The 25,990-nt window shown below is 37.1% G+C and overlaps 1 protein-coding gene and 1 pseudogene across 1 annotated transcript in view; both read right to left on the reverse strand.

The window, feature by feature from the left end:
• Positions 1-25,406, reverse strand: part of ALS2 (alsin Rho guanine nucleotide exchange factor ALS2) — an 84,036-nt gene extending 58,630 nt beyond the window's left edge. Inside the window, 5 exon segments of the mRNA XM_037849205.1 lie at positions 143-1,086; positions 13,294-13,448; positions 14,549-14,628; positions 23,489-23,541; positions 25,146-25,406. Of these exon segments, the coding sequence (XP_037705133.1) occupies positions 143-1,086; positions 13,294-13,448; positions 14,549-14,568 (1,119 nt within the window). The 5' untranslated portion in view covers positions 14,569-14,628; positions 23,489-23,541; positions 25,146-25,406.
• Positions 20,037-22,699, reverse strand: LOC119544093 (annotated as a pseudogene).
• Positions 25,407-25,990: the final 584 nt, after the last annotated feature.

Genomic DNA, 25,990 nt, shown 5'->3' on the forward strand with positions numbered 1-25,990 from the left:
AAGGCTGCCTGATAAAACAGAATTATAGTCAAACCCAAAAAATAAAAAATGTTACCACACCTTAAGCATTTCAAGGTTTCTAACAAAAAGCTCAAATCTTGAACTCCCAAAACACCTTTATATTATAAAATTTAGCAGGTACCTGAGGTGGTATTGACTTTTCACCATTCTCAGCATGTTCTCTTATTGAATGATCTGACAATTTCCGCAAGTATTCATTTACTGCCTGGGTGTCAGGATATGATGGTATATTTCTGGCAGAAGAAATTTCAGTTGTTCCCATGACATCTTGCTGGGAGGAACTGTCATCGCTGCCCATGGTGCAAACATTTCCAACATTCAGTTCAGTAGCAACAAACAGATCACCTTCTTCTACAAGAGTATTCTCAAATACTTCTTCCTGACTCTCAAGGGTTTCAAGAGTGGAGGGGGTGATGGCAGTGCTGGCATGGTTCTCTGCCTGAGATTCTGACAGTGTCACACCTAATGGGCAACAATGACTGTCTGATATAATCACATGGTCTTCTTTGTCAGTCATAGTAATTAAGAGCTGGCTGCACTGATTGCATCTTTCTGGAACTGGTTTCAGATCCTGAGAAGGGAGGCACTGCACAAGTGCTAAGCTGTGGAATGCACCACAGGCAACTTGTAGCACTACTCGTCCAGCAAGATGTTCTATTTTTTGTGGCTTTGTCACTGGGAAGGTAGTGGTAATGAGACCCAATTGACAACCGGTACCCCATGCCCAAATTTCTCTGCTTATTGACAATGCCAGAGTATGCTCCTCGCCACATGCCAACTGCAAAATCCGGACTGCTAACAAAGGACTGGCCTCAGAATCAGAAATGTTGACAGGATTCGGTTCTGGCACATACTGCTGATTAGCTACTGCACACTGGCCAGCAGAATTCTCCCCCCACATGTACACTATGCCGCTTTCTGTCACTGCTCCATTGTGGAAACTTCCGGTTGCCACAGTAACAACGTATTGCCCGACCAGGGCACTTTCTAGAATGGGGCTACTGGGACAAGTCTCTGCTGGTTCACTTCTCCAGGGCAGGTTACCAAAGCTGTAGACCTCACCATCTAAAGGTTAAAAAAAAAAAACAAAAGGAGAGGTTAGTGAATTAACTTGAAAGTTTATCAGCATTTAGTCTCCTCTAGATTTAACAAAACATATTTTTTTAATTTTCAAAAGCACAGTTGCAGAGATTTGATTCAAGCATGCAATATTCATGTTCATTCATCTTCACAAATTCTCAATTTGTAAGAATGTCTACAAATTGGCAGGAGGCTACTCTTCCTTTAGCCTCATCCTACAAACTCCTAGCATCAATCCACAACTAATGGCTATCATCACAGGCTATTACAGAAGCAAATTTCAAGCACTCAAGGATAAAATAATGATCACGTTAAAATAAGCAGAAGACAAAAGAGACACATTAGTTAAGATCTACAACTGTCACTACTGTTGAACAAGTCAGAGCATTGGAAAATTATGCAATTGCATAAAAATATTATAGACTCATTTTGAACAAAATTAAGAAATTAACTTTATATCTCCAGGGTATACAGAAAGCTTCAGTGTTATTAAGATGTGGCTGTCTTCATGTTTTGTACCATAAGTAAAAATTTTTAATGTTACAGTTATTAACCTTGTGTACAAGGTAGCCTTTCTGATGTAAGATTTGTTTAAAACGCAAATTATTGCAACATAACAAAGCAAAAACAAATGAAGCTGTTGGAGTGACTGGCTAGCTTAAGAATTAAAATGACAGGCACCAGTGAATTGGGTATACACCAGCAAGTTGCTTATGGCAGTAAATTCTATGGGCTTGAATTGATAATTACCTGTTTGTATCTGGCTGTACTGCCAAGTCTTAATTTTACTGCAGTATTGCAGGAGCTCAGGTACATATACACATGATCTATTTGGCCAAAAAAGTCACATGCAGCAAAGACTTGTCCATGGGTTTTGAAAAAAATTGAACCAAGCCCACTGTCCCTTCTCCACACAGAAGAAAGGTAGAATTCTTATGACAGAGACCCAATTTTTTAAGTTAATGAAATAAGCACCATATTTTTCTCACAGGGCAGCAATTTAGTTGATGATCCAAAAAAATACAGACTTAATAGTACAATTATAATAATATTCTTTCATCAGTTGTAACAAATGTACCACATAAATGCAAGGCGCTAATAATAGGGGGTATTTGTGGGAACTCTGTATTTTCCGCTTGATTTTTCTGTAAATAAATAAATAAATGTAGACTTTATCTTTGGCCTATTATATTTGCAGATATATTCATACACTTAAATTAACTCATTACAACATCTATGTAAGGAGGAACACATTAATGGCCAGAGGGAAGATAAATGCATTTATTAGAAATTTCTACTTTGGATAAAGAATATTGAGAAAATAAGCTCACTGGTTAAGATCCTTTTAACTTTCTTTTTCCCAATGATAATACACCTGAAACAGCTGACCAATTTTTTCAATTGATATCATCCTACTGGAGATAGCAGTATTGCAAAGAAATGGATATCTAGACCACTTTTTTTTGGTTAACCTGGAGCACATCAAAAATAGTGAATCAATGAAGTGTTCTCATTGAATTAGTGCTACTGGTCAAACTGAAGACAGACAAAGAAGCTTGAAAATTTCTAGTGTTCAATCAGTACCATTTCCTCACCTGGAAAAGATAGCATGGGAGGTCCTTATACCATTTCAAACTACACACTTGTGTGAGATGAGATTTTTCATAACTAACATTTAAAACCAGGACACTGCTTAAACGTGAACAATGATACGCCATATATATATATATAGTTTTACAGTTTTCCCTCATCTGCCCTGTCTTTTATGTACGATTCTAGATTTTAAGGAGATCATGTTCATGAAGGAATTCCAGATATCTTACTGAAGGGCTAACACAACAACAACAGAATTCCACTTTGTATGCTTAAGAACTATACATCTTGAAGCCCATAGGACAGGGATTGAAAATAGATCACATTTTTAAAATAAGGTCTTTTTCCTATCTCCAAACTCTGAGATGCTGATCCCCTTGTGTATAATCTGATTAGTCTCTGGAATGCTGGGTATCTGTGTGACACCTGAAACTCAGAGCTAGAGCCTGGAAGATATGAATGTCAATATTAGCGCATACAGCAACTGTTAGGAAAAAAAAAGCCGAAAAAGAGCCCAGACTTCAATTACAGATATGAATGAAGCAGATTTGGTTAAGACCAGGGCAAATTAGGCCAAAGGGTAAAGGTCAAAAGGTCGAAACTGACTGTGTTTTGAAACTTCAACTTCCATGTGAGATCAAGGGAAAAGATGTTTCTTTGGTGCAGGATCTATATTTTCTAAACAGTATAACTTCTACAGTCAATTTGTTCAAACTCCATAATTACATGGAACTTTGAATAGGAAGTGAGATCTGGTAGGTTTGTATAAGTTAGTGTGAAATAGCGACACATCCCAAAATAATTTGGGCAAAGAATAAAAATATATATGCAGGAGGCGGGGCCAGATGGCGGACTGATGAGCTGTATGTTTTAGTTACTCCTCCAGGAAAATAGGTAGAAAGCCAGGAACTGCGTGGACTGGACACCACAGAGCAATCTGACTTTGGGCATACTTCATACAACACTCATGAAAACGTCGAACTACTGAGATCAGCGAAATCTGTAAGTTTTTGTGGCCTGGGGACCCGCACCCCTCCCTGCCAGGCTCAGTCCCGTGGGAGGAGGGGCTGTCAGCTCCGGGAAGGAGAAGGGAGAACTGCAGTGGCAGCCCTTATCGAAAACTCATTCTACTGATCCAAACTCCAACCATAGATAGACTGAGACCAGACACCAGAGAATCTGAGAGCAGCCAGCCCAGCAGAGAGGAGACAGGCATAGGAAAAAAACAACACTAAAAACTCCAATATAAAAGCGGAGGATTTTTGGAGTTCTGGTGAACATAGAAAGGGGAAGGGCAGAGCTCAGGCCCTGAGGCTCATATGCAAATCCCGAAGAAAAGCTGATCTCTCTGCCCTGTGGACCTTTCCTTAATGGCCCTAACTGCTTTGTCTCTTAGCATTTCAATAACCCATTAGATCTCTGAGGAGGGCCCCTTTTTTTTTAATCCTTTTTTCTTTTTCTAAAACAATTACTCTAAGAAGCCCAATACAGAAAGCTTCAAAGACTTGCAATTTGGGCAGGTCAAGACAAGAGCAGAACTAAGAGAGCTCTGAGACAAAAGGCAATAATCCAGTGGCTGAGAAAATTCACTAAACACCACAACTTCCCAAGAAAAGGGGGGTGTCTGCTCACAGCCATCATCCTGGTGGACAGGAAACACTCCTGCCCATCACCAGCCCCATAGCCCAGACCTGCCCCAGACAACAGGCACACATCACAAAACTGGGTGTGGTCATTAGCCTTCCCTGCAACCTCAGCTGATTGTCCCAGAGTTGGGAAGGTGGAGCAGTGTGAATTAACAAAGCGCCATTCAGCCATCATTTCAGCAGACTAGGAGCCTCCCTACACAGCCCTGCAGCCCAGAACTGCCCTGGGGGGACGGCACTCACCTGTGACATAGCACAGTCATCCCTCAACAGAGGACCCGGGGTGCACAGCCTGGAAGAGGGGCCCACTTGCAAGTCTCAGGAGCCATACACCAATACCAAGGACTTGAGGGTCAGTGGCAGAGACAAACTGTGGCAGGACTGAACTGAAGGATTAGACTATTGCAGCAGCTTTAAAACTCTAGGATCACCAGGGAGATTTGATTGTTAGAGCCACCCCCCCCCCCCCCCGACTGCCCAGAAACACGCCCCATATACAGGGCAGGCAACACCACCTACACACGCAAGCTTGGTACACCAATTGGACCCCACAAGATTCACTCCCCCACTCACCAAAAAGGCTAAGCAGGGGAGAACTGGCTTGTGGAGAACAGGTGGCTCGTGGACGCCACCTGCTGGTTAGTTAGAGAAAGTGTACTCCACGAAGCTGTAGATCTGTTAAATTAGAGATAAGGACTTCAATTGGTCTACAAATCCTAAAAGAACCCTATCAAGTTCAGCAAATGCCAAGAGGCCAAAAACAACAGAAAATTATAAAGCATATGAAAAAACCAGACGATATGGATAACCCAAGCCCAAGCACCCAAATCAAAAGACCAGAAGAGACACAGCACCTAGAGCAGCTACTCAAAGAACTAAAGATGAACAATGAGACCATAGTACGGGATACAAAGGAGATCAAGAAGACCCTAGAAGAGCATAAAGAAGACATTGCAAGACTAAATAAAAAAATGGATGATCTTATGGAAATTAAAGAAACTGTTGACCAAATTAAAAAGATTCTGGACACTCATAGTACAAGACTAGAGGAAGTTGAACAACGAATCAGTAACCTCGAAGATGACAGAAGGGAAAATGAAAGCATAAAAGAAAGAATGGGGAAAAAAATTGAAAAAATCGAAATGGACCTCAGGGATATGATAGATAATATGAAACGTCCGAATAGAAGACTCATTGGTGTCCCAGAAGGGGAAGAAAAGGGTAAAGGTCTAGGAAGAGTATTCAAAGAAATTGTTGGGGAAAACTTCCCAAATCTTCTAAACAACATAAATACACAAATCATAAATGCTCAGCGAACTCCAAATAGAATAAATCCAAATAAACCCACTCCGAGACATATTCTGATCACACTGTCAAACACAGAAGAGAAGGAGCAAGTTCTGAAAGCAGCAAGAGAAAAGCAATTCACCACATACAAAGGAAACAGCATAAGACTAAGTAGTGACTACTCAGCAGCCACCATGGAGGCAAGAAAGCAGTGGCACAATATATTTAAAATTCTGAGTGAGAAAAATTTCCAGCCAAGAATACTTTATCCAGCAAAGCTCTCCTTCAAATTTGAGGGAGAGCTTAAATTTTTCACAGACAAACAAATGCTGAGAGAATTTGCTAACAAGAGACCTCCCCTACTGGAGATACTAAAGGGAGCCCTACAGAGAAACAAAGAAAGGACAGAGAGACTTGGAGAAAGGTTCAGTACTAAAGAGATTCGGTATGGGTACAATAAAGGATATTAATAGAAAGAGGGGAAAAATATGACAAACATAAACCAAAGGATAAGATGGCTGATTCAAGAAATGCCTTCACGGTTATAACGTTGAATGTAAATGGATTAAACTCCCCAATTACAAGATATAGATTCGCAGAATGGATCAAAAAAAATGAACCATCAATATGTTGCATACAAGAGACTCATCTTAGACACAGGGACACAAAGAAATTGAAAGTGAAAGGATGGAAAAAAATATTTCATGCAAGCTACAGCCAAAAGAAAGCAGGTGTAGCAATATTAATCTCAGATAAAATAGACTTTAAATGCAGGGATGTTTTGAGAGACAAAGAAGGCCACTACATACTAATAAAAGGGGCAATTCAACAAGAAGAAATAACAATCGTAAATGTCTATGCACCCAATCAAGGTGCCACAAAATACATGAGAGAAACACTGGCAAAACTAAAGGAAGCAATTGATGTTTCCACAATAATTGTGGGAGACTTCAACACATCGCTCTCTCCTATAGATAGATCAACCAGACAGAAGACCAATAAGGAAATTGAAAACCTAAACAATCTGATAAATGAATTAGATTTAACAGACATATACAGGACATTACATCCCAAATCACCAGGATACACATACTTTTCTAGTGCTCATGGAACTTTCTCCAGAATAGATCATATGCTGGGACATAAAACAAGCCTCAATAAATTTAAAAAGATTGAAATTATTCAAAGCACATTCTCTGACCACAATGGAATACAATTAGAAGTCAATAACCATCAGAGACTTAGAAAATTCACAAATACCTGGAGGTTAAACAACACACTCCTAAACAATCAGTGGGTTAACGAAGAAATAGCAAGAGAAATTGCTAAATATTTAGAGACGAATGAAAATGAGAACACAACATACCAAAACCTATGGGATGCAGCAAAAGCAGTGCTAAGGGGGAAATTTATAGCACTAAACGCATATATTAAAAAGGAAGAAAGAGCCAAAATCAAAGAACTAATGGATCAACTGAAGAAGCTAGAAAATGAACAGCAAACCAATCCTAAACCAAGTAGAAGAAAAGAAATAACAAGGATTAAAGCAGAAATAAATGACATAGAGAACAAAAAAACAATAGAGAGGATAAATATCACCAAAAGTTGGTTCTTTGAGAAGATCAACAAGATTGACAAGCCCCTAGCTAGACTGACAAAATCAAAAAGAGAGAAGACCCATATAAACAAAATAATGAATGAAAAAGGTGACATAACTGCAGATCCTGAAGAAATTAAAAAAATTATAAGAGGATACTATGAACAACTGTATGGCAACAAACTGGATAATGTAGAGGAAATGGACAATTTCCTGGAAACATATGAACAACCTAGACTGACCAGACAAGAAATAGAAGACCTCAACCAACCCATCACAAGCAAAGAGATCCAATCAGTCATCAAAAATCTTCCCACAAATAAATGCCCAGGGCCAGATGGCTTCACAGGGGAATTCTACCAAAGTTTCCAGAAAGAACTGACACCAATCTTACTCAAACTCTTTCAAAACATTGAAGAAAATGGAACACTACCTAACTCATTTTATGAAGCTAACATCAATCTAATACCAAAACCAGGCAAAGATGCTACAAAAAAGGAAAACTACTGGCCAATCTCCCTAATGAATATAGATGCAAAAATCCTCAACAAAATACTTGCAAATCGAATCCAAAGACACATTAAAAAAATCGTACACCATGACCAAGTGGGGTTCATTCCAGGAATGCAAGGATGGTTCAACATAAGAAAATCAATCAATGTATTACAACACATTAACAAGTCAAAACGGAAAAATCAATTGATCATCTCAATAGATGCTGAAAAAGCATTTGACAAAATCCAACATCCCTTTTTGATAAAAACACTTCAAAAGGTAGGAATTGAAGGAAACTTCCTCAACATGATAAAGAGCATATATGAAAAACCCACAGCCAGCATAGTACTCAATGGTGAGAGACTGAAAGCCTTCCCTCTAAGATCAGGAACAAGACAAGGATGCCCGCTGTCACCACTGTTATTCAACATTGTGCTGGAAGTGCTAGCCAGGGCAATCCGGCAAGACAAAGAAATAAAAGGCATCCAAATTGGAAAAGAAGAAGCAAAACTGTCATTGTTTGCAGATGATATGATCTTATATCTGGAAAACCCTGAGAAATCGACAATACAGCTACTAGAGCTAATAAACAAATTTAGCAAAGTAGCGGGATACAAGATTAATGCACATAAGTCAGTAATGTTTCTATATGCTAGAAATGAACAAACTGAAAAGACACTCAAGAAAAAGATACCATTTTCAATAGCAACTAAAAAAATCAAGTACCTAGGAATAAACTTAACCAAAGATGTAGAAGATCTATACAAAGAAAACTACATAACTCTACTAAAAGAAATAGAAGGGGACCTTAAAAGATGGAAAAATATTCCATGTTCATGGATAGGAAGACTAAATGTCATTAAGATGTTAATTCTACCCAAACTCATCTACAGATTCAATGCAATCCCAATCAAAATTCCAACAACCTACTTTGCAGACTTGGAAAAGCTAGTTTTCAAATTTATTTGGAAAGGGAAGATGCCTCGAATTGCTAAAGACACTCTAAAAAAGAAAAACGAAGTGGGAGGACTTACACTCCCTGACTTTGAAGCTTATTATAAAGCCACAGTTGCCAAAACAGCATGGTACTGGCACAAAGATAGACATATAGATCAATGGAATCGAATTGAGAATTCGGAGACAGACCCTCAGATCTATGGCCGACTGATCTTTGAGAAGGCCCCCAAAGTCACTGAATTGAGTCATAATGGTCTTTTCAACAAATGGGGCTGGGAGAGTTGGATATTCATATCCAAAAGAATGAAAGAGGACCCCTACCTTACCCCCTACACAAAAATTAACTCAAAATGGACCAAAGATCTCAATATAAAAGAAAGTACCATAAAACTCCTAGAAGATAATGTAGGAAAACATCTTCAAGACCTTGTATTAGGCGGCCACTTCCTAGACTTTACACCCAAAGCACAAGCAACAAAAGAGAAAATAGATAAATGGGAACTCCTCAAGCTTAGAAGTTTCTGCACCTCAAAGGAATTTCTCAAAAAGGTAAAGAGGCAGCCAACTCAATGGGAAAAAATTTTTGGAAACCATGTATCTGACAAAAGACTGATTATATAAAGAAATCCTACAACTCAATGACAGTAGTACAGTCGGCCCAATTATAAAATGGGCAAAAGATATGAAAAGACAGTTCTCTGAAGAGGAAATACAAATGGCCAAGAAACACATGAAAAAATGTTCAGCTTCACTAGCTATTAGAGAGATGCAAATTAAGACCACAATGAGATACCATCTAACACCGGTTAGAATGGCTGCCATTAAACAAACAGGAAACTACAAATGCTGGAGGGGATGTGGAGAAATTGGAACTCTTATTCACTGTTGGTGGGACTGTATAATGGTTCAGCCACTCTGGATGTCAGTCTGGCAGTTCCTTAGAAAACTAGATATAGAGTTACCATTCGATCCGGCGATTGCACTTCTTGGTATATACCCGGAAGGTCGGAAAGCAGTGACACGAACAGATATCTGCACGCCAATGTTCATAGCAGCATTATTCACAATTGCCAAGAGATGGAAACAACCCAAATGTCCTTCAACAGATGAGTGGATAAATAAAATGTGGTATATACACACGATGGAATACTACCCGGCAGTAAGAAGGAACGATCTCGTGAAACATATGACAACATGGATGAACCTTGAAGACATAATGCTGAGCGAAATAAGCCAGGCACAAAAAGAGAAATATTATATGCTACCACTAATGTGAACTTTGAAAAATGTAAAACAAATGGTTTTTAATGTAGAATGTAGGGGAACTAGCAATAGAGAGCAATTAAGTAAGGGGGAACAATAATCCAAGAAGAATAGATAAGCTATTTAACGTTCTGGGGATGCCCAGGAATGACTATGGTCTGTTAATTTCTGATGGATATAGTAGGACCAAGTTCACAGAAATGTTGCTATATTAGGTAACTTTCTTGGGGTAAAGTAGGAACATGTTGGAAGTTAAGCAGTTATCTTAGGTTAGTTGTCTTTTTCTTACTCCGTTGTTATGGTCTCTTTGAAATGTTCTTTTATTGTATGTTTGTTTTCTTTTTAACTTTTTTTTCATACAGTTGATTTAAAAAAGAAGGGAAAGTTAAAAAAAAAAAAAAGAAAAACAAGGAAAAAAAGATGTAGTGCCCCCTTGAGGAGCCTGTGGAGAATGCAGGGGTATTTGTCTACCCCACCTCGATGGTTGCTAACATGACCACAGACATAGGGGACTGGTGGTTTGATGGGTTCAGCCCTCTACCATAGGTTTTACCCTTGGGAAGACGGTTGCTGCAAAGGAAAGGCTAGGCCTCCCTATGGTTGTGCCTAAGAGCCTCCTCCCGAATGCCTCTTTGTTGCTCAGATGTGGCCCTCTCTCTCTGGCTAAGCCAACTTGAAAGGTGAAATCACTGCCCTCCCCCCTACGTGGGATCAGACACCCAGGGGAGTGAATCTCCCTGGCAACGTGGAATATGACTCCCGGGGAGGAATGTAGACCTGGCATCGTGGGATGGAGAACATCTTCTTGACCAAAAGGGGGATGTGAAAGGAAATGAAATAAGCTTCAGTGGCAGAGAGATTCCAAAAGGAGCTGAGAGGTTACTCTGGTGGGCACTCTTATGCACAATTTAGACAACCCTTTTTAGGTTCTAAAGAATTGGGGTAGCTGGTGGTGGATACCTGAAACTATCAAACTACAACCCAGAACCCATGAATCTCGAAGACAATTGTATAAAAATGCAGCTTATGAGGGGTGACAATGGGATTGGGAAAGCCATAAGGACGACACTCCACTTTGTCTAGTTTATGGATGGATGAGTAGAAAAATAGGGGAAGGAGACAAACAGACAAAGGTACCCAGTGTTCTTTTTTACTTCAATTGCTCTTTTTCACTCTAATTATTATTCTTGTTATTTTTGTGTGTGTGCTAATGAAGGTGTCAGGGATTGATTTGGGTGATGAATGTACCACTATGTAATGGTACTGTAAACAATCGAAAGTACGATTTGTTTTGTATGACTGCGTGGTATGTGAATTTATCTCAATAAAATGATTAAAAAAAAAAAAAAAAGAAATAAGGCCTGCAGCTGCAAAGCCTTAGAAATAAAAATCTGAAAACACAGAAAAAAAAAAAAAAAAAAATATATATATATATATATATGCAGAGGCCCCCTGAGGAGCTGGGGGAAGATGTGAAGTGTTGGATTTCCTCACCTGGATTGTTGCTGATGTTCTCACATTGAGGACTGAGTTTGGTATGTCAAGCACTCTATCTCGGAGCCTGCCCTTATGAAGCTCGTTACTGCAAAGGAGAGGCTAAACCTGCTTATAATTGTGCCTAAGAGTCTCCCCCTGAGTACCTCTTTGTTGCTCAGATGTGGCCCTCTCTCTAGCCAAGCCAACTCGCCGGTGAACTCACTGCCCTCCCCCCTATGTGGGATCTGACACCCAGGGTTGTAAATCTCCCTGGCAACGTGGGATATGACTCCCGCGGATGAATCTGGACTCGATATTGTGGGATTGAGAACATCTTCTAGACCAACAGGGGGATGCGAAATGAAACGAAATAAAGTTTCACTGGCTGAGAGATTTCAAATGGAGTCGAGAGGTCACTCTGGTGGACATTCTTATGTACATACAGATAATCTTTTTAGGTTTTAATGTATTGGAACAGCTAGAAGAAAATACCTGAAACTGTCAAACTCCAACCCAGAAGCCTTGACTACTGAAGATGACTGTATAACAACATAGCTTACAAGGGGTGACAGTGTGATTGTGAAAAGCTTGTGGATCACACTCCGTTTATCCAGTGTATGGATGGATGAGTAGAAGAATAGGGACAAAACTAAATGAAAAATAGGATGGGTCGGGAGGGATGATTTGGATGTTCTTTTTCACTTTTAGCTTTTATTCTTATTCTTGCTGGTGTAAGGAAAATGTTCAAAAATAGATTGGAATGATTAATGCACAACTATATGATGTTACTATGAACAACTGATTGTATACCATGGATGATTGCACGGTATGTGAATATATCTCAATAAAACTGAATTTAATTTAAAAAATAGAATTTTTAAAAAAAATTTTTAAACAAGACCTTTTTCAAATTCTCACCTAAAACAATAATATAGATTGCTGTAATAAAAGTGAAGTGGTAACCAAAGAGGTTAGAAAGAAATCCACATTAACCCCGTAAAACCACAAGACCAGATTTAAGCTTTGTTTCCTAGAATTTGTCTTCCCTTAGTTCCTAGAAGGAAAAGACCAAAGCATTATCTAATAATTAATACTTACAATGCAGAAATTTATAAATTAGTTAAGTCAATGGCAGTCCTGGTCCAGATCAAATTGTTAAAACTGCCACCAAGATTAAAGGCAACTCTCTCTATAAATTAAAGCATATGTTTCTATCTGTTATAGAGGTATAGATTTTATTACATGTTCTTGTGAATTGCTATTTATGTCTGAAAAAACCATACTGAGACAGTATAGAAGTGATTTAAAAAGATTTTGAAATCAGACTATATGGGTTCCAAGCCTGACTCTCACACTTTAACAGCTGTGTTTGGGAAAATTATTTAACCTCCCTAAGCTTCAGTTTCCTCACCTGTGAAATAGGGATAATAATAGCAGCTATTAGATAAGGTGGTTGTGAAGTTTCGATGAGTTAGATAACACACAAGGAGCACTTAATGCAGTGCCTGGCATACATAATTGTTTAACAACCATTAGCTACTAATAGTATTATTATCCTGACACATTTAATGAACAAAGACTACAGCAAGAATCTCAATAAATAACTTTTGTAAAAAGTTAATTTTTCATATATCGATTACTACAAAATTTTTAAACTATAATTCTCCCTTTTATTCTAGTTATAATATATCTTAAATTTAAGAACTAATCTGATTTTCTGATAAAGGGAGTAAGAGCATATTTTTAATACAAAAGGGGTATAAGCACTAGCACAGTCCATTAAGAACCCCTGGTATACAGTAACTGTTTTACTTGATCTTATCTATTCAGGCATTTGTTAGAGTTCCCCTTAGTATTCTGAGCCATTCTTTTCAATACCTTCAGTCAGAAGAACCCCATGTTTCATTCCAAGGGCTGTCTGAAGAACAGTCTTTCCTCCCCAGCCTGGCAATCTCTCTGGCGTTACAGAACAGGATCCTGCCTGCCAGACATGGACCAGGCCTCTTTCTTTGGATCCTTCTGCTTCTGGTGAACTACAAATGTCAAGAAAAATAGCTTGTTTCTGCAATTAAGGATTTTTTTTGGTTGTGACACAGGAACAGAGATAAACAATTATTCATAAAAGGCTCAAGGATAATATAAACCCAAAAGTTACTTATCTCTAAGAAGCAAACAAAACCCACATTACGTTTTGTGAGTTTCATGATTTAGCTTAATTTTCAAGATTTTAAATTCTCAATAAATTAATCCCTTGCTTATATATTAAACTTGCAACATGCCTTAAGTTGAAGACTTACTTTTAAATTTTAGTTTATAATTGGTAAAAAATATTTGACAAAAAAGATATGAAGATCAGGGATCTCACTTTAAACTGAGCTTAAGTTTTGTATTTGTTATTTAAAAACTTAAGGATCAACTATATAGCAGGTACCAGTAAAATCCCTCATGCTTTACCCATGTTCTAGTTCAAGATATCTACTCTTCCGACAACTTTTAGTTCAAGGAAAACCACAAAGCTGCATAATACTGGCAATATCTTAACTGCCTCTCCTTCTGAGAAAAGTGCACATTAAGATATCAAGGTTTCTTTGATACATAAGTTTCCCAATATGTTCCCAGTGACGGTATCTTTTCTTCATTTTCTTTTTTCTAGAACACTGATGCCAATACTTGAATGAGGCACTGCAACCTTCATGGTTTTCTTTATTTTATAATTCCTAGGACTTGCTCTACTTTTGCTAAATAATATTCTTTTAAATTGTAATTGGACATAGCCATGGTTTTATGGGAGAAACCACAATTTTGACCCTCTTTTTAAATATCTTCCATGAGTAGTTTTCTAATTACATGATTATAATTAGTAAACCACTTCTGAAACCGTGAAATTAATTGTGAGAAATAAAGCCTATGAGAGCTTTAAAATGATGAAATATATTCTGTGACTCATAAGAAACTAGCAACAAGGCTTATCACTAATAAGCTTTATTTTAGTATCTTTCTCTCTCCCAATCAACTATAAATGTCCTTCCCTACTTAACAATCACTGACAAGAAAACTAAACTGATGAAAAACCGCACAGCTATGGAATTACGTTTTCCTAGAAGAATAGGAGATGAAAAAAAAATGGTTTTACCTTCTCTTCTTTGAGTCCATCGGTCAGTGGTGGTACTCCATCACCAAATCATTCCCTCTTTGTGAAAGGTATGCCAGGATCTAAGTGGTAAATCACAAGGAAAGCACAAAGAGCAGTGAAAGAATACTTTGCTATTTTGTCTCCCAGCCTAAAAAGGCAGGGAGGGTGTGTCAGCCCTCTAACAAGTGCACATTCACTGGGCAATAAGTATGCAGAGAAACTATTGGAAGAATTTCATACCCAGCCTGCCAAAGTCAAACATCTAGACTGAGCCTACCCACTGAGCTTGTTGGCAGTCAACCACAGAAATTATTTGTTGACAGTCAAATGTAATGTCAAAGGAAGAACACACTACCTACAATTAAGCTGTGCTTTGTCAGGCAACAGATTTTTTTGGTTTGGTTTTATAAAGAAGGGAGTTCAATCCGAAAACTCATTGTAAGTATGCACTATATGCACATTAAGGTTACTTTTTAAATGCTTCAGGAACACATGAACACTTAAATACTAGTTAGCTAACAATTTCTAAAATCTCTTCAATAACATCCCAGATTCAAGTTTAATTTACACTTTTCAGTAATGCACAAAAAATTACATTATTAAAATAGAAAGTTTTCCATTTATTGGAACTTACAGTATATTCCTCAAATCAACTTCAATCCAAGGCCAAAATGCCTCATACTACAAAAAGGCTGGAAGAAAAGTTTGAGCTTAAAAATAATTTTTAAAATCTACCATTTAATAGAAAAGAGCTGTATGAAAATTATATACAAATATCCTGACCTATCAGTTTAGAAACCTAATGTTTAACAAAGTTAAGAGATGGAAAAATAAATAAGCAGACAGAAATGGTCAATGCATTTCAAACTCAAATTTTTAAAGACAGCAAAACACATGAAAATAATGCCAATGAGGTCTTCTGATTTATGTAAACCATAAAGATACTGGGGCCAAATTTGTGACTGTTCTGCAATAGGCTATGGCATGGTCACTGTGCTCTGGAAAGAACCCATACCAGCAGGAGAGATTTAAGATCCATCTGTTTACTCCAGGTTGTGTGCAAATTCTTATAGTTTTCCATCTGCATATCCAGAGGAAATTACTTCCTATCTAATGCTTATTATAGAAAGATGTCCAGTTATTCAAATTTGAATGAAGGGTACTATGTAAACAAAAGATAAATCTGAATAAATTTAATAAATACTATTAATCTGACAAATACAATTAAGTGCTACTACACTTTGTGCGTGACAATAATTAACTTTTAATAAAAGGTACAGATCATGGTACAGAGCAGTTTTGAAACCAGCTCTAATCTGTGCAGGTCTACCAGAGATCAGAGAGTTACTGCACCCTTGATTAAAGCTAAACAATACCCAGCAGAAGCCAGAGAACTCTGGAGGACATGAAAGTACACAACTCTGGAGGACAAAACCAAATTTTGTCCTATTGCATGATAGTTAAAAAAAAAAAAAAAAGTTGACTTGGTAAAGTGAATAAGGAAGTCAATGTTTATTTTCTTTTAGTGTCAGGCTTTTTAATATCGAGTTTTCTTAAAGTGGATTATACCTTTTTCCATTTTTTTAAATCACCAACACTTCTTTTAAACAGAAATAGAATTAAAATTTAAGGAACTTTTGCAACTTTTTTTTTAACTTACTATTTTAACTTACTATTTATGATAGGCAGAATAATGGACCCTCAAAGATGTCAACATCCTCATCCCAAGAAACTGGGAATTAAGATTGCTAATCAACTGACCTTAAGAAGGGATAGTATCCTGGTTATCCAGGTGGGCCCAATGTAATCACGAGTCCTTACAAGTAGAAAAGAGAGGCAGAAAGAGAGAATAAAGGAGGTGAGAATCAGAGAGATGCGATGTTTCTGGCTTTGAAGATGGAAGCAGGGGATCATGAGCCAAGGAATGTGAGTAACCTCTAGAAGTTGGAAATAGCAAAGAAATGGATTCTCTCCTAGAGCTTCCGGAAAAGAACACAGCCCTCCTGACACCTTGATTTTGGCCCAGTGGGACTCATGCCAGACTTCTAACCTGGGAAACTGTTTTCAGATTTGTGTTATTTTAAGCCACTAAGTTTGTGGCAAATTGTTTCAACTATTCTCTTACTTCAGTTTCTTTCATGTACTTTTAACAATGACTTAATCTTGGAGAGTACACCAAAAAGTTGCATTGCTTACAGCAAGGCATTCTGTGGGTGCTTTAATTAATTCTAATAGTGATGGTTTACATTTGTTTCAAAAGTTTTAATTCAATTTTATTGTGGACATACTCATACCGAGTGCAAGGAATACCCTGCCTGCAAATAATTACTTGGCTCCTCTTCTGGGTGGAGGAAGGAGACCTGGGCTCTTTAATTTCATCCAAGGCTGCCAATTTGGTGGAGAAGAGATGAATAAATGAGAGATATTTTGGGAGCATTACAGCTAGGACTTGGTGACGTATTAGATACAGGTGGGGGGAAAGGAGAAGGAGATAATAAAAATGATTTCCAGATGCTGGCGGTACAATTTACTAAAATGGGGAAGAGTGAGGAAGATAAAATTCAGAAGCAAAAGATAAGATTCTGGTAAGATAATATATTTTTATGTTAAATTCAAGATGCCTGTGAGAAATCCAAGAGTATATCTCAGGTGAGCAACTGAATAGGAATATGAAATTCAGAAAAATAGTCTCAGCTATTGACATAAACTTGGGAAGACATGGATAATATCTGAAAAACAGAAAATGGATAATACCACAGGAGCACATGTAAAGAGAAAGGAAAGGACGGCACAGGGTCAAGCTGTAAGGAACTCCTCCACCTAAAGGTTAGATGGGATGAGAAACAAAGAAAGAAGAGTGAGGTGAGAAGTGGCCCAAGAGGTAGGAGAAACATTAGGATGGTGTGGGCACATGGAAGCAAAGCAGAGTGTCACAAAAAGGAGGGACTGGTCAACTGGGTCAAGGCAGCTGGAGTCTCATGAGATGAGAAGTGGAAAGGGTCTACTGCATTTCCCAACAAGGATATCATAGCTGAGCCTGAGCACTGCAGTTTCAATAGCATAGTAGACGAGTAAAACAAGATTTGAGTAGACAGAATGTAAATTGAAGGTGAGGATGTCAACATATAGCTTGTATAGATGATTCTCTTTGAAAAATTGTGTTGAAATGGCAAAGAAAGAAATGAAGCAGTAGCTGGAGAGGAATGTGAAGATCAAGGATACTGGCCCTCCTAGTCCTGTTCTCCTGTCTCACTTACTGGTTTAAAATAGGTAAATTGATTACAAACAGTAAAATAATAATATAATGTAATTACTGTAGTTATACATAACTAATTGTAGTCAAAATTGATGATTAGAATGACTAGATGTTAGGACAGAAAGATGCATACATAAAAAACAACTTAAGATAGTATGGTACTTGACACTTAGTAAATGCCTAATAAATATTTGCTTTTAGAGGCTCAGTGAGTAAGTTTACACACTGATTAAGGCAGCCTCTGACTCAAACAATGACTTGCATATCTGTACACCTACACCTGCTACTTCCTGGGTACTCTTCCACTGAAGCCTTCACCAACCATTATGGAAAACTGAAAACTCACCTTGCACCGAAGCCCTGACAACCGAACCGCTATGGAAGTTTAAGGCCACTTCAAACTCCAGCCCTCTTAGCCCTAATTGCTGCACAAGAGGCATTGCCTGATACCACTATGGGAACTGACTAGCCCCTTAAACCTAAACCCAGAGTTCAGGAATTCAATAGATTAATGCATTGAATACGTTCAGTCAGCTGGCCTAGAAAGCTACTATTATTTATAATGTTGTTACCAATGGGATAACGGGTTTTTTAAAGACACTGATTCAAAATATATTATAAACTCCTGGAGATCAGAAACCATGACTTATTCACTGGTATACTCTTGTAACCATAGTAATAACTCAGTACAAGTTGGCTAAATTTGAGTACTTAAGTGAAAGACATAGCCCTTGATTGTAAATTCTAATCCTTGAACTTTCAAATAATGTAGATGATTTTTAGTGCCTGTTATAAAAGTCAATATCAGATGTAAAAGTGTCTTCTCATAATAGAAAACTCTTATATGTAAATTTACTAAAGCTATTTCCTAGCCATGAAAACACTTTCATTTCATATCATTTCACAAATGTCAGACATTTGTTAGGGAAGAACACTTTCTCCTTAGTGCAAGGACATAATCTGCGATATAATGAGAACAATGAAGTCTTCCTAGTCTCTCTTTCGATGGCCTGCTAATTTCATTCTTGAACCTACAAAACCTCACTCTTCCTGACTGCGGAAATCCTCTAAAAGGAATATTACCTATAGTGGGGGGAGGAGGATATAAACATGGTGCAATAAATGCCCAGTTACCTTAGTTTGGGACCCAATGCACATTTTAAGAAGGCATTTTTCAGGATTACTAAAATTCCCCTGAAAGAGTCTTATGGATACTATAAACTAACAAGTGAATTTCAAATTCCCAGGTAATCAACAATTTATGCCTGTTATTATGTGGTATGGTATAATTCCTGATACAAATTATTTGTTCTTTAATATTTTGCTACCATTCGTTCATTAAAGTGGCCAAACATTAAAAAGGCAATATTACAGAAACATAGGTCAAAGTATGCTTGCTTATTATATTAATAACACCTAGCACCTAAGGTAGTTATGGACCACATAACTGAACATGCCAAAATATTCCTCTGGAGATTCAAGTTTCACTTACATTGAATGTGATAGAAACATGTACTCTTGATTAGGAATGAATGCCTTTTTTTTTTTTTTTTTGATTTTACAAAAGTATTTTAATACAACTTTCAAATCAATTTCTGTTAAACTTACTAAGTTTAATAATCTATAATGACTGTTTTTGTTTGCTAACCTATAAGAACAATACCTTGTAATATACAAAACGGAGCATTCAGTAGTATAGATAATACACCAAAACATCAAACTTCCAAAAAGTTTAGCATCCGTGTACATTGGCACTACAATAAGTTTTAATTTAATGCAAACATCACACTGTATTTCAAATAATCATTGAATATCATATATTAAGAAAATATATTGAAAGATTACCTTGCCAAAAATGAAGTACTTATTTAAAAATAAATATGTCCTAAATAAAACAAAACAATCACATACACCTATGGTGATAAGAGCAAATCACTCAATAAACCCTTGAACTGAACAGCTGAATAACCAATTACTCTAGCACATTTGAATTCATTACAATCTTTAGCACATTTAAATTAATCAATTACTGTTTTTAGCAAGAGACAACATGACTGTAACAGACTAAATCCAAACATGCATGAACTAAGTCAAGTAAAACAAAATAAACTTGTTTTTCTTTTTGTCTCTTAGCTGTCTCCCTGAGTGCATCTATTTTCTCTTAATATATAGATATTTTGGGAAAAAGCAGCTCCCATGTAATTATGTAATAATTTTCAACTTTCTGTACCTTTTCTTCCCCAAATTCATCCATCCTGGAACGTTTTCACTAACATGCTGGTAATTACTACAAAAATTCCAGTCAATTTATCCATCACCATCTCCCCCTGGACTTCAAATACAGTTAGAAAAACAGAAAAGTTCAAAAACAGTTGGAAAGCAGAGAGTGTCAAAAGGATGCCAGTTGAGAACTTTTGTTGAAAAATCCTACTTCCTAAAAGTCAACAGGTCAAAATTACAGCTGGAGGCAAGGGTCTTCTGGGGGGAAAAAAATGTTTTAGCTGCCTCAGTCAGAGGATTTAAAATGCTCTGCATCCACAGTGGAATAGATATGGCCTTCGACGGTCAGGTAATCAATTGCTTGCTTGATGGCCCTGATACTCAGGCTGCGAAGCTCAGTCTGGAGTTCTCAAAGGCTCTTTCCTTCAGGTCGAGGGCACTCGTGAATCAAACGCAGCACTTCTTTCCGAATGAAGCTGAGGCGGTATTCGCCATAATCTCTAGCATCATCCATTCCTGGTGGGAAGACAGGAGCACTCTCCCCAATGGCCGCTTGGTGGGCTTTATCCAGTATCATGTGTGCATTGACCGTTTCCAGAATATGTGTGGTGAACTCGTTCATGTCCTCCAGGACCCGGATCTTCAATACTTCAAGGTTCTTTGTTTCAGCAGAACATTTGAGGATACCAAACACTTTGGCATAGACTCCAACTGGAAAGAGAGTCAGCCCCTGCTTTGCTTTATCTCTGCCACCCCACTGCCGGACCTTGACAGGCCTCGAGGTCATATTATCTATTTTGTAAAGAACATTGTGTGGAGTCCACTCTGCCTGTCTGATTATCCCTACGATAGAGACCTGGGAAATCGCAATTCACCTAATCTTGAACACATTGTCCACCATAGTGGAGGTGAGCAGCTGGTTTACACAAGGTATAATGTCCTGGATCCGAGCCTTGGACCTTCAGGCCGTAGCAGCAGGAGCCGCGCTTCTTTGAGGGTTGGTTGTTGCCTCCGCTGACTCCACCCACAGCACAGTTGCTGCCAAAGCTCCCAAACCCACTCATATCTGTCGTAATGACAGCTCAGGCGGATGAGGAGGTATTGTTTGGCTCCTGTCAGTGGATTCCACAGACCGGCTCAGAACTCAACAGAGGTTATAACAGAATGTTTGGATCTTAACGACACATACACCTCAGGCTAGCCGTGGAGCCAATCAGCTCCCAGAAGGCAGCTGCCTCCAGCCAATCAGGACCTGCCAGGTTCTTGCCAGATACCATAACTATTTGTGGTGTGCTTGTAGTCGCTGTGCAATATTTTTAAAGCCCCACGTGCAATCCCAAGCTTTTCATGCCAACTTTTTGAAAGTGCATTTTTACTAATGTTTTTCCTCCTCTTTTCCTGAAAGCCACAAGTTCTTCTCTAGTCACTTCTTAAAGATTCATTTATTCACTCATTCAATCTGTCAACCATTCAACAGTAATATCAGGAGAATTTAAGAGCTAGTAGGTTCTACTGTAGGGTGCTGACAGGATTGCTGGTTAACAAAACTCTCAGGGATTCTAGGCAGTTCAGAAGTTTCTCATCTGAAATACCAATCGTAATTCATGAACATATTCTTGTGAAGACAGGGTGCGTTCACGTTTGCTGTTTTTCAGCCCTCCCGTAACTTTATTTCCAACTATCTAGCAAATTATTTCAGAGGAACCCATGAATCTTCAAATAGGAAAACAGCTTTCTTAATTACTCATTCAACAGACTATTTCAAGGCAGTGATTATTTAAGTGAATAAAAGCCTCTTTGGTGCCATTAACAAACTTCTCTGTATTGAAAGATATAATGTTGGCCTAAATTACTGAAATACTGTTTTTTAACTCACAAGTTTAAATACTAAGGTTATATTAGCCATCAGCTATTAAACATACTATTCATTACTCAACCATTTAACAAACAAGCTGTCATCACATTTACTTATTAATACCTGCAGAAAGATAATTATTTTCTTTGACTAATAACAAAACACCTGCATTCACAGTATAAAATCGGGCTTACTACATTGTAATAGAATGTTACCAGTCAAACTTTAAAAATTAAGTGTTAATGACCACATGAAACCTATGGTAATTTTGCGTCTGATATACTCTATGTCCAAATAACTTTCAGATCATTATGATACAATTTATTCCACTATACTTTAAAAGTTCATGATCAGTATTCCATTTCCCAAGAGTTTGTAGAATTTAAATTCCCCTACAATCTTTTAGGAAGGGCCATTCCTAGTTTCTTAAGGAAAACATTTTCCCAGGAACACAGGCAAACAGCAAAGCAAAAACGGTCTTTCTCCTCTCCTAAGAAAAGCTTTAAATACACAAGTGGAGCCACACTAGCACATTCCTTTCTTATTGCAGGGAGAAGCCTTATTTTTCCAGAGTCTACTAGTTTGAGGTTACAAAGTAAAAAAAAATTTTGAAGTACATTATTGGAAGTGAGCCCCGACTATAAATCAAAGTTTTAAAGTGCTAGCTTCACAAACTATTTTGTGAATGCAATAAATGAGTTTTTCTTTTAATCAACAAATCTAAGCACCTATCACCTAGTTTTAATAAATATTAACATTTTTCAAATTTGCATCAGCTTTCTTAAACATAGAAGGAAAAAGAAAAAGTTACACATAGAGATGAAGGTGACTCACCCAAACCCTCCCTCCCTCTCCCAATTTAGCCACTATTTCTAAAGTTGATGTGTTCCACTCTCATGTATGCTCTATACATCGAGGTATTTTCAGTAGATACATATATATATCGACAAACAATGTCTACCATTCTATTGTTTTCAAATTATTCACAAATTCATCATACTGTACATATATCCTTTGGCGACTTGCTTTTTTCACTCAACATTATGTACTTGAGATGCATCCACATTGGTAAGTATGGCTCTAGTTCATTCATTTTTACCACGGTGTAGTATTCGGTTGCATGAATAATCCCTATAGTTTATCCATTTCCCTATAATGTAGAGTCAGATTTTCCCATTTTATTGTCATTTTAAAAAGAGCTGCTACAATTATCCTTGTTACGTTTGCTTGGGCCCCTGCGCAATTTAGTTAAGAATTCAGCTTAACAAAAATTTAGGTTGTGAAAGAAAAGTACACTGAAATTGAAGTTAGCAGACCAAGATGCCATTGTTGCATCTAACCACCACCAATCTAACAGGAAGGTCATGTGAATTGAAGAGCTGTATGATGACTCTGGAAAATAAATAAATAAATAACCTGAGAAGTAAGGGAAACATAAATCGATCGATTCATGGAATTAATGAGACTAAAGCTGACCTTTTCTCTGAGTATAATCCACTGGCAGCCAAATGAACCCCTAAGAAAAGGTCCCAGCCTTTTTCTCAAAGGAATTGAGAAAAATGTGCATTTTCCTTCCATTTAAAAGAACTATAGTCAAAAAAGTACTTACTTCCTTGCTGATTTAAATATCTTCGTTCTACCCAGTTGGATTAATCAGTTCAGCTGCATGCAAACAAACATCAAGCCATAATGTAAAGACAGTTACATCACATATACAAAGGAACAGAAGATGGGAATAGGAAAATAAAAGCTAAAGGGAGCCAAATCATAGTTTGTTGCTATTTCATTCGTGGTTACTAGACATTTTCTTTAAGAACCTATACATTACAAATGCTACAATTTTCTTATTACTGATGACTGAATTGGGTGGTCATCAAGGGAGAAGGGTTAAAAAAAATTGTTTTTTTAGAACTGCCAGATACCACTTCACACTCACTAGGATGGATATTATTTTTAAAAATGGAAAATAACTGTTGCTGTTGAAGATGTGAAAAAATGGAACTCTCATGTATTGCTGGTGAGAATGTAAAATGGTACAGTCACTGAGGGAAACAGTTTGATGGTTCCTCTGAATGTTAACTTAGAATATTACTATTTGACCCAGCAATTCCTCTCCTAGGTAACATACCCCAAAGAACTGAAAGCAGGGACTCAAACAGTTACTTGTATACCAATGTTCATATTCATTGCAGCATTTTCAGAATACCTGAAGGTGGAAGCAACTGAAGTGCCCACTGACAGGTAAATAGATAAAATATGGTATATCCATACAAAAGAACATTATTTAGCCATAAAAAAGAATGACGTTCTGATACACACTAGAGCATGGATGAGCCCTGAAAACATTATGGTAAGTGAAACAACCCAGGCATAACAGGACAAATATTGTATGATTCCACTTACATGAAATATCTAGAAGAAGCAAATTCATAGAGACAGGAACTAGATTAGAAGTTAACAGGAGCTGGGGGGAAGGTTAGTGGAGAATTATTGCTTAATGGGTACAGACTTTGTGTTTAGGGTGATGAAAAAAATTTAGGTAATAGATGATAGTGATAGCACAATATTGTAAAAGTCATCAATGTCAATTAACTGTACACTTAAAAATGTTTAAATAGCAAATTTCATGTTTTATGTAAGTTACCACAATTTTAAAAAAAAGAAAAAAGAAACAATGAACTTAAAAAAAACACTCTACTCAAAAAATTTTTATCTATAATACTGCTGGAACATGTGGTAGGTTTCCTCCATAAAGTTACAAAAAGAGCTAAATGATTTAGAAGTCACCAAAATCCTCACAGCACTCCTCAGAATGACTGAAAAGGGCTCAACCTCATACTGTATCAAAGTTACAAAATTTACCAGTTTACCTTCCTTCCTTAGTTTCTCCACTCACACCTTAACCTAGCCTCACATGAATACAGAATTATAGACGGTTTTTACAAGACAGTCATATTCTTTGGAAATACCTTTACAATGGACCCCACAATACCGTTGTTTTTTTTTTAAATAAAGACTGTAAAGCTATGTTTTTCATGAAAAATGGAATAATACTCTTTTTAGTTCACACATGAACTAAAATCTGGTCAAGTGAAGTTCTTAATATACCCTTTGCTTCTTTAACAGTCAAAGTAAGTGTCTCAAATGACAACCTAAATTCTGAAAAACTGGAATTTGGGGAAAAGGGATTCCAATTCATACTGCATAAATCAATTTTAAAAATAAGTGGCTTGTGTGAAGTCACACAAATTTTCCCCCCTACTTACCTGTTTGGTACTTTATTTTCTGCACCATTATCTTCTCAAATTTTAACACTGTGAAACAGCTTTGAACTTTTCTCACTCTTTGAACTTTCAATCTGTCAATATTAGTCATAGTTTGAGAACTAAGTAATAAATTAAAGTATAGATTCCATCAGCATTTTTCCCACATTAAAATGTCCATATGAAATACCAATAAAATTATCTAGAAACTAACTCCTGATTTTAAAATGTGAATATATTTCTTCTCTAAAAATATTCAGTTTTCTCTCTCTCAACAACAACAATAACAAAAGGAGCCAGTTTGGGTCATGCTGCAGTAGAAATAGATACTAATAATTACAGAAATAACTAATATTATTGAAATTTGCCATGTCCCAGGCACTGTAATAAATGTGATAAATGAATCGTTACATGTAAAGGTAACATTATGAGGAGGGACTTTTTTCCTCAATTCAGATTTGAGAGAACTGAGACAGAGAGGTTGAGTAACTTGTTCAAGGTCAAAACTGTATGGATGTGACTCCTGGTGTGTCCAAATATTAACCACTAGGCTAGTATCTTTACCACTATTACAAAGATTACATTACAAGATTAAAATTACAAAGATTACAAATTACATTACAAAGATTACAAAGATTACTTACATTACAAAGATTAAAATATTGCAATTTCTGCAAAATAAATTTTTCACTATATCCTCAGCAACACATCAAGTAATCACTCAAAATCACACATATTTATGCTAAATGGAAAAAATCTAACATTGAAAAGTGACGAATTTTTCTAAGTGCTCAGAATAAGCACACATCACACAATTTTATTCCTTAAAGCTGTTTTAAGAACATTTA

This window comes from Choloepus didactylus, chromosome 9, assembly GCF_015220235.1.
Source record: "Choloepus didactylus isolate mChoDid1 chromosome 9, mChoDid1.pri, whole genome shotgun sequence".
Classification (NCBI taxonomy): Eukaryota; Metazoa; Chordata; class Mammalia; order Pilosa; family Megalonychidae; genus Choloepus; species Choloepus didactylus.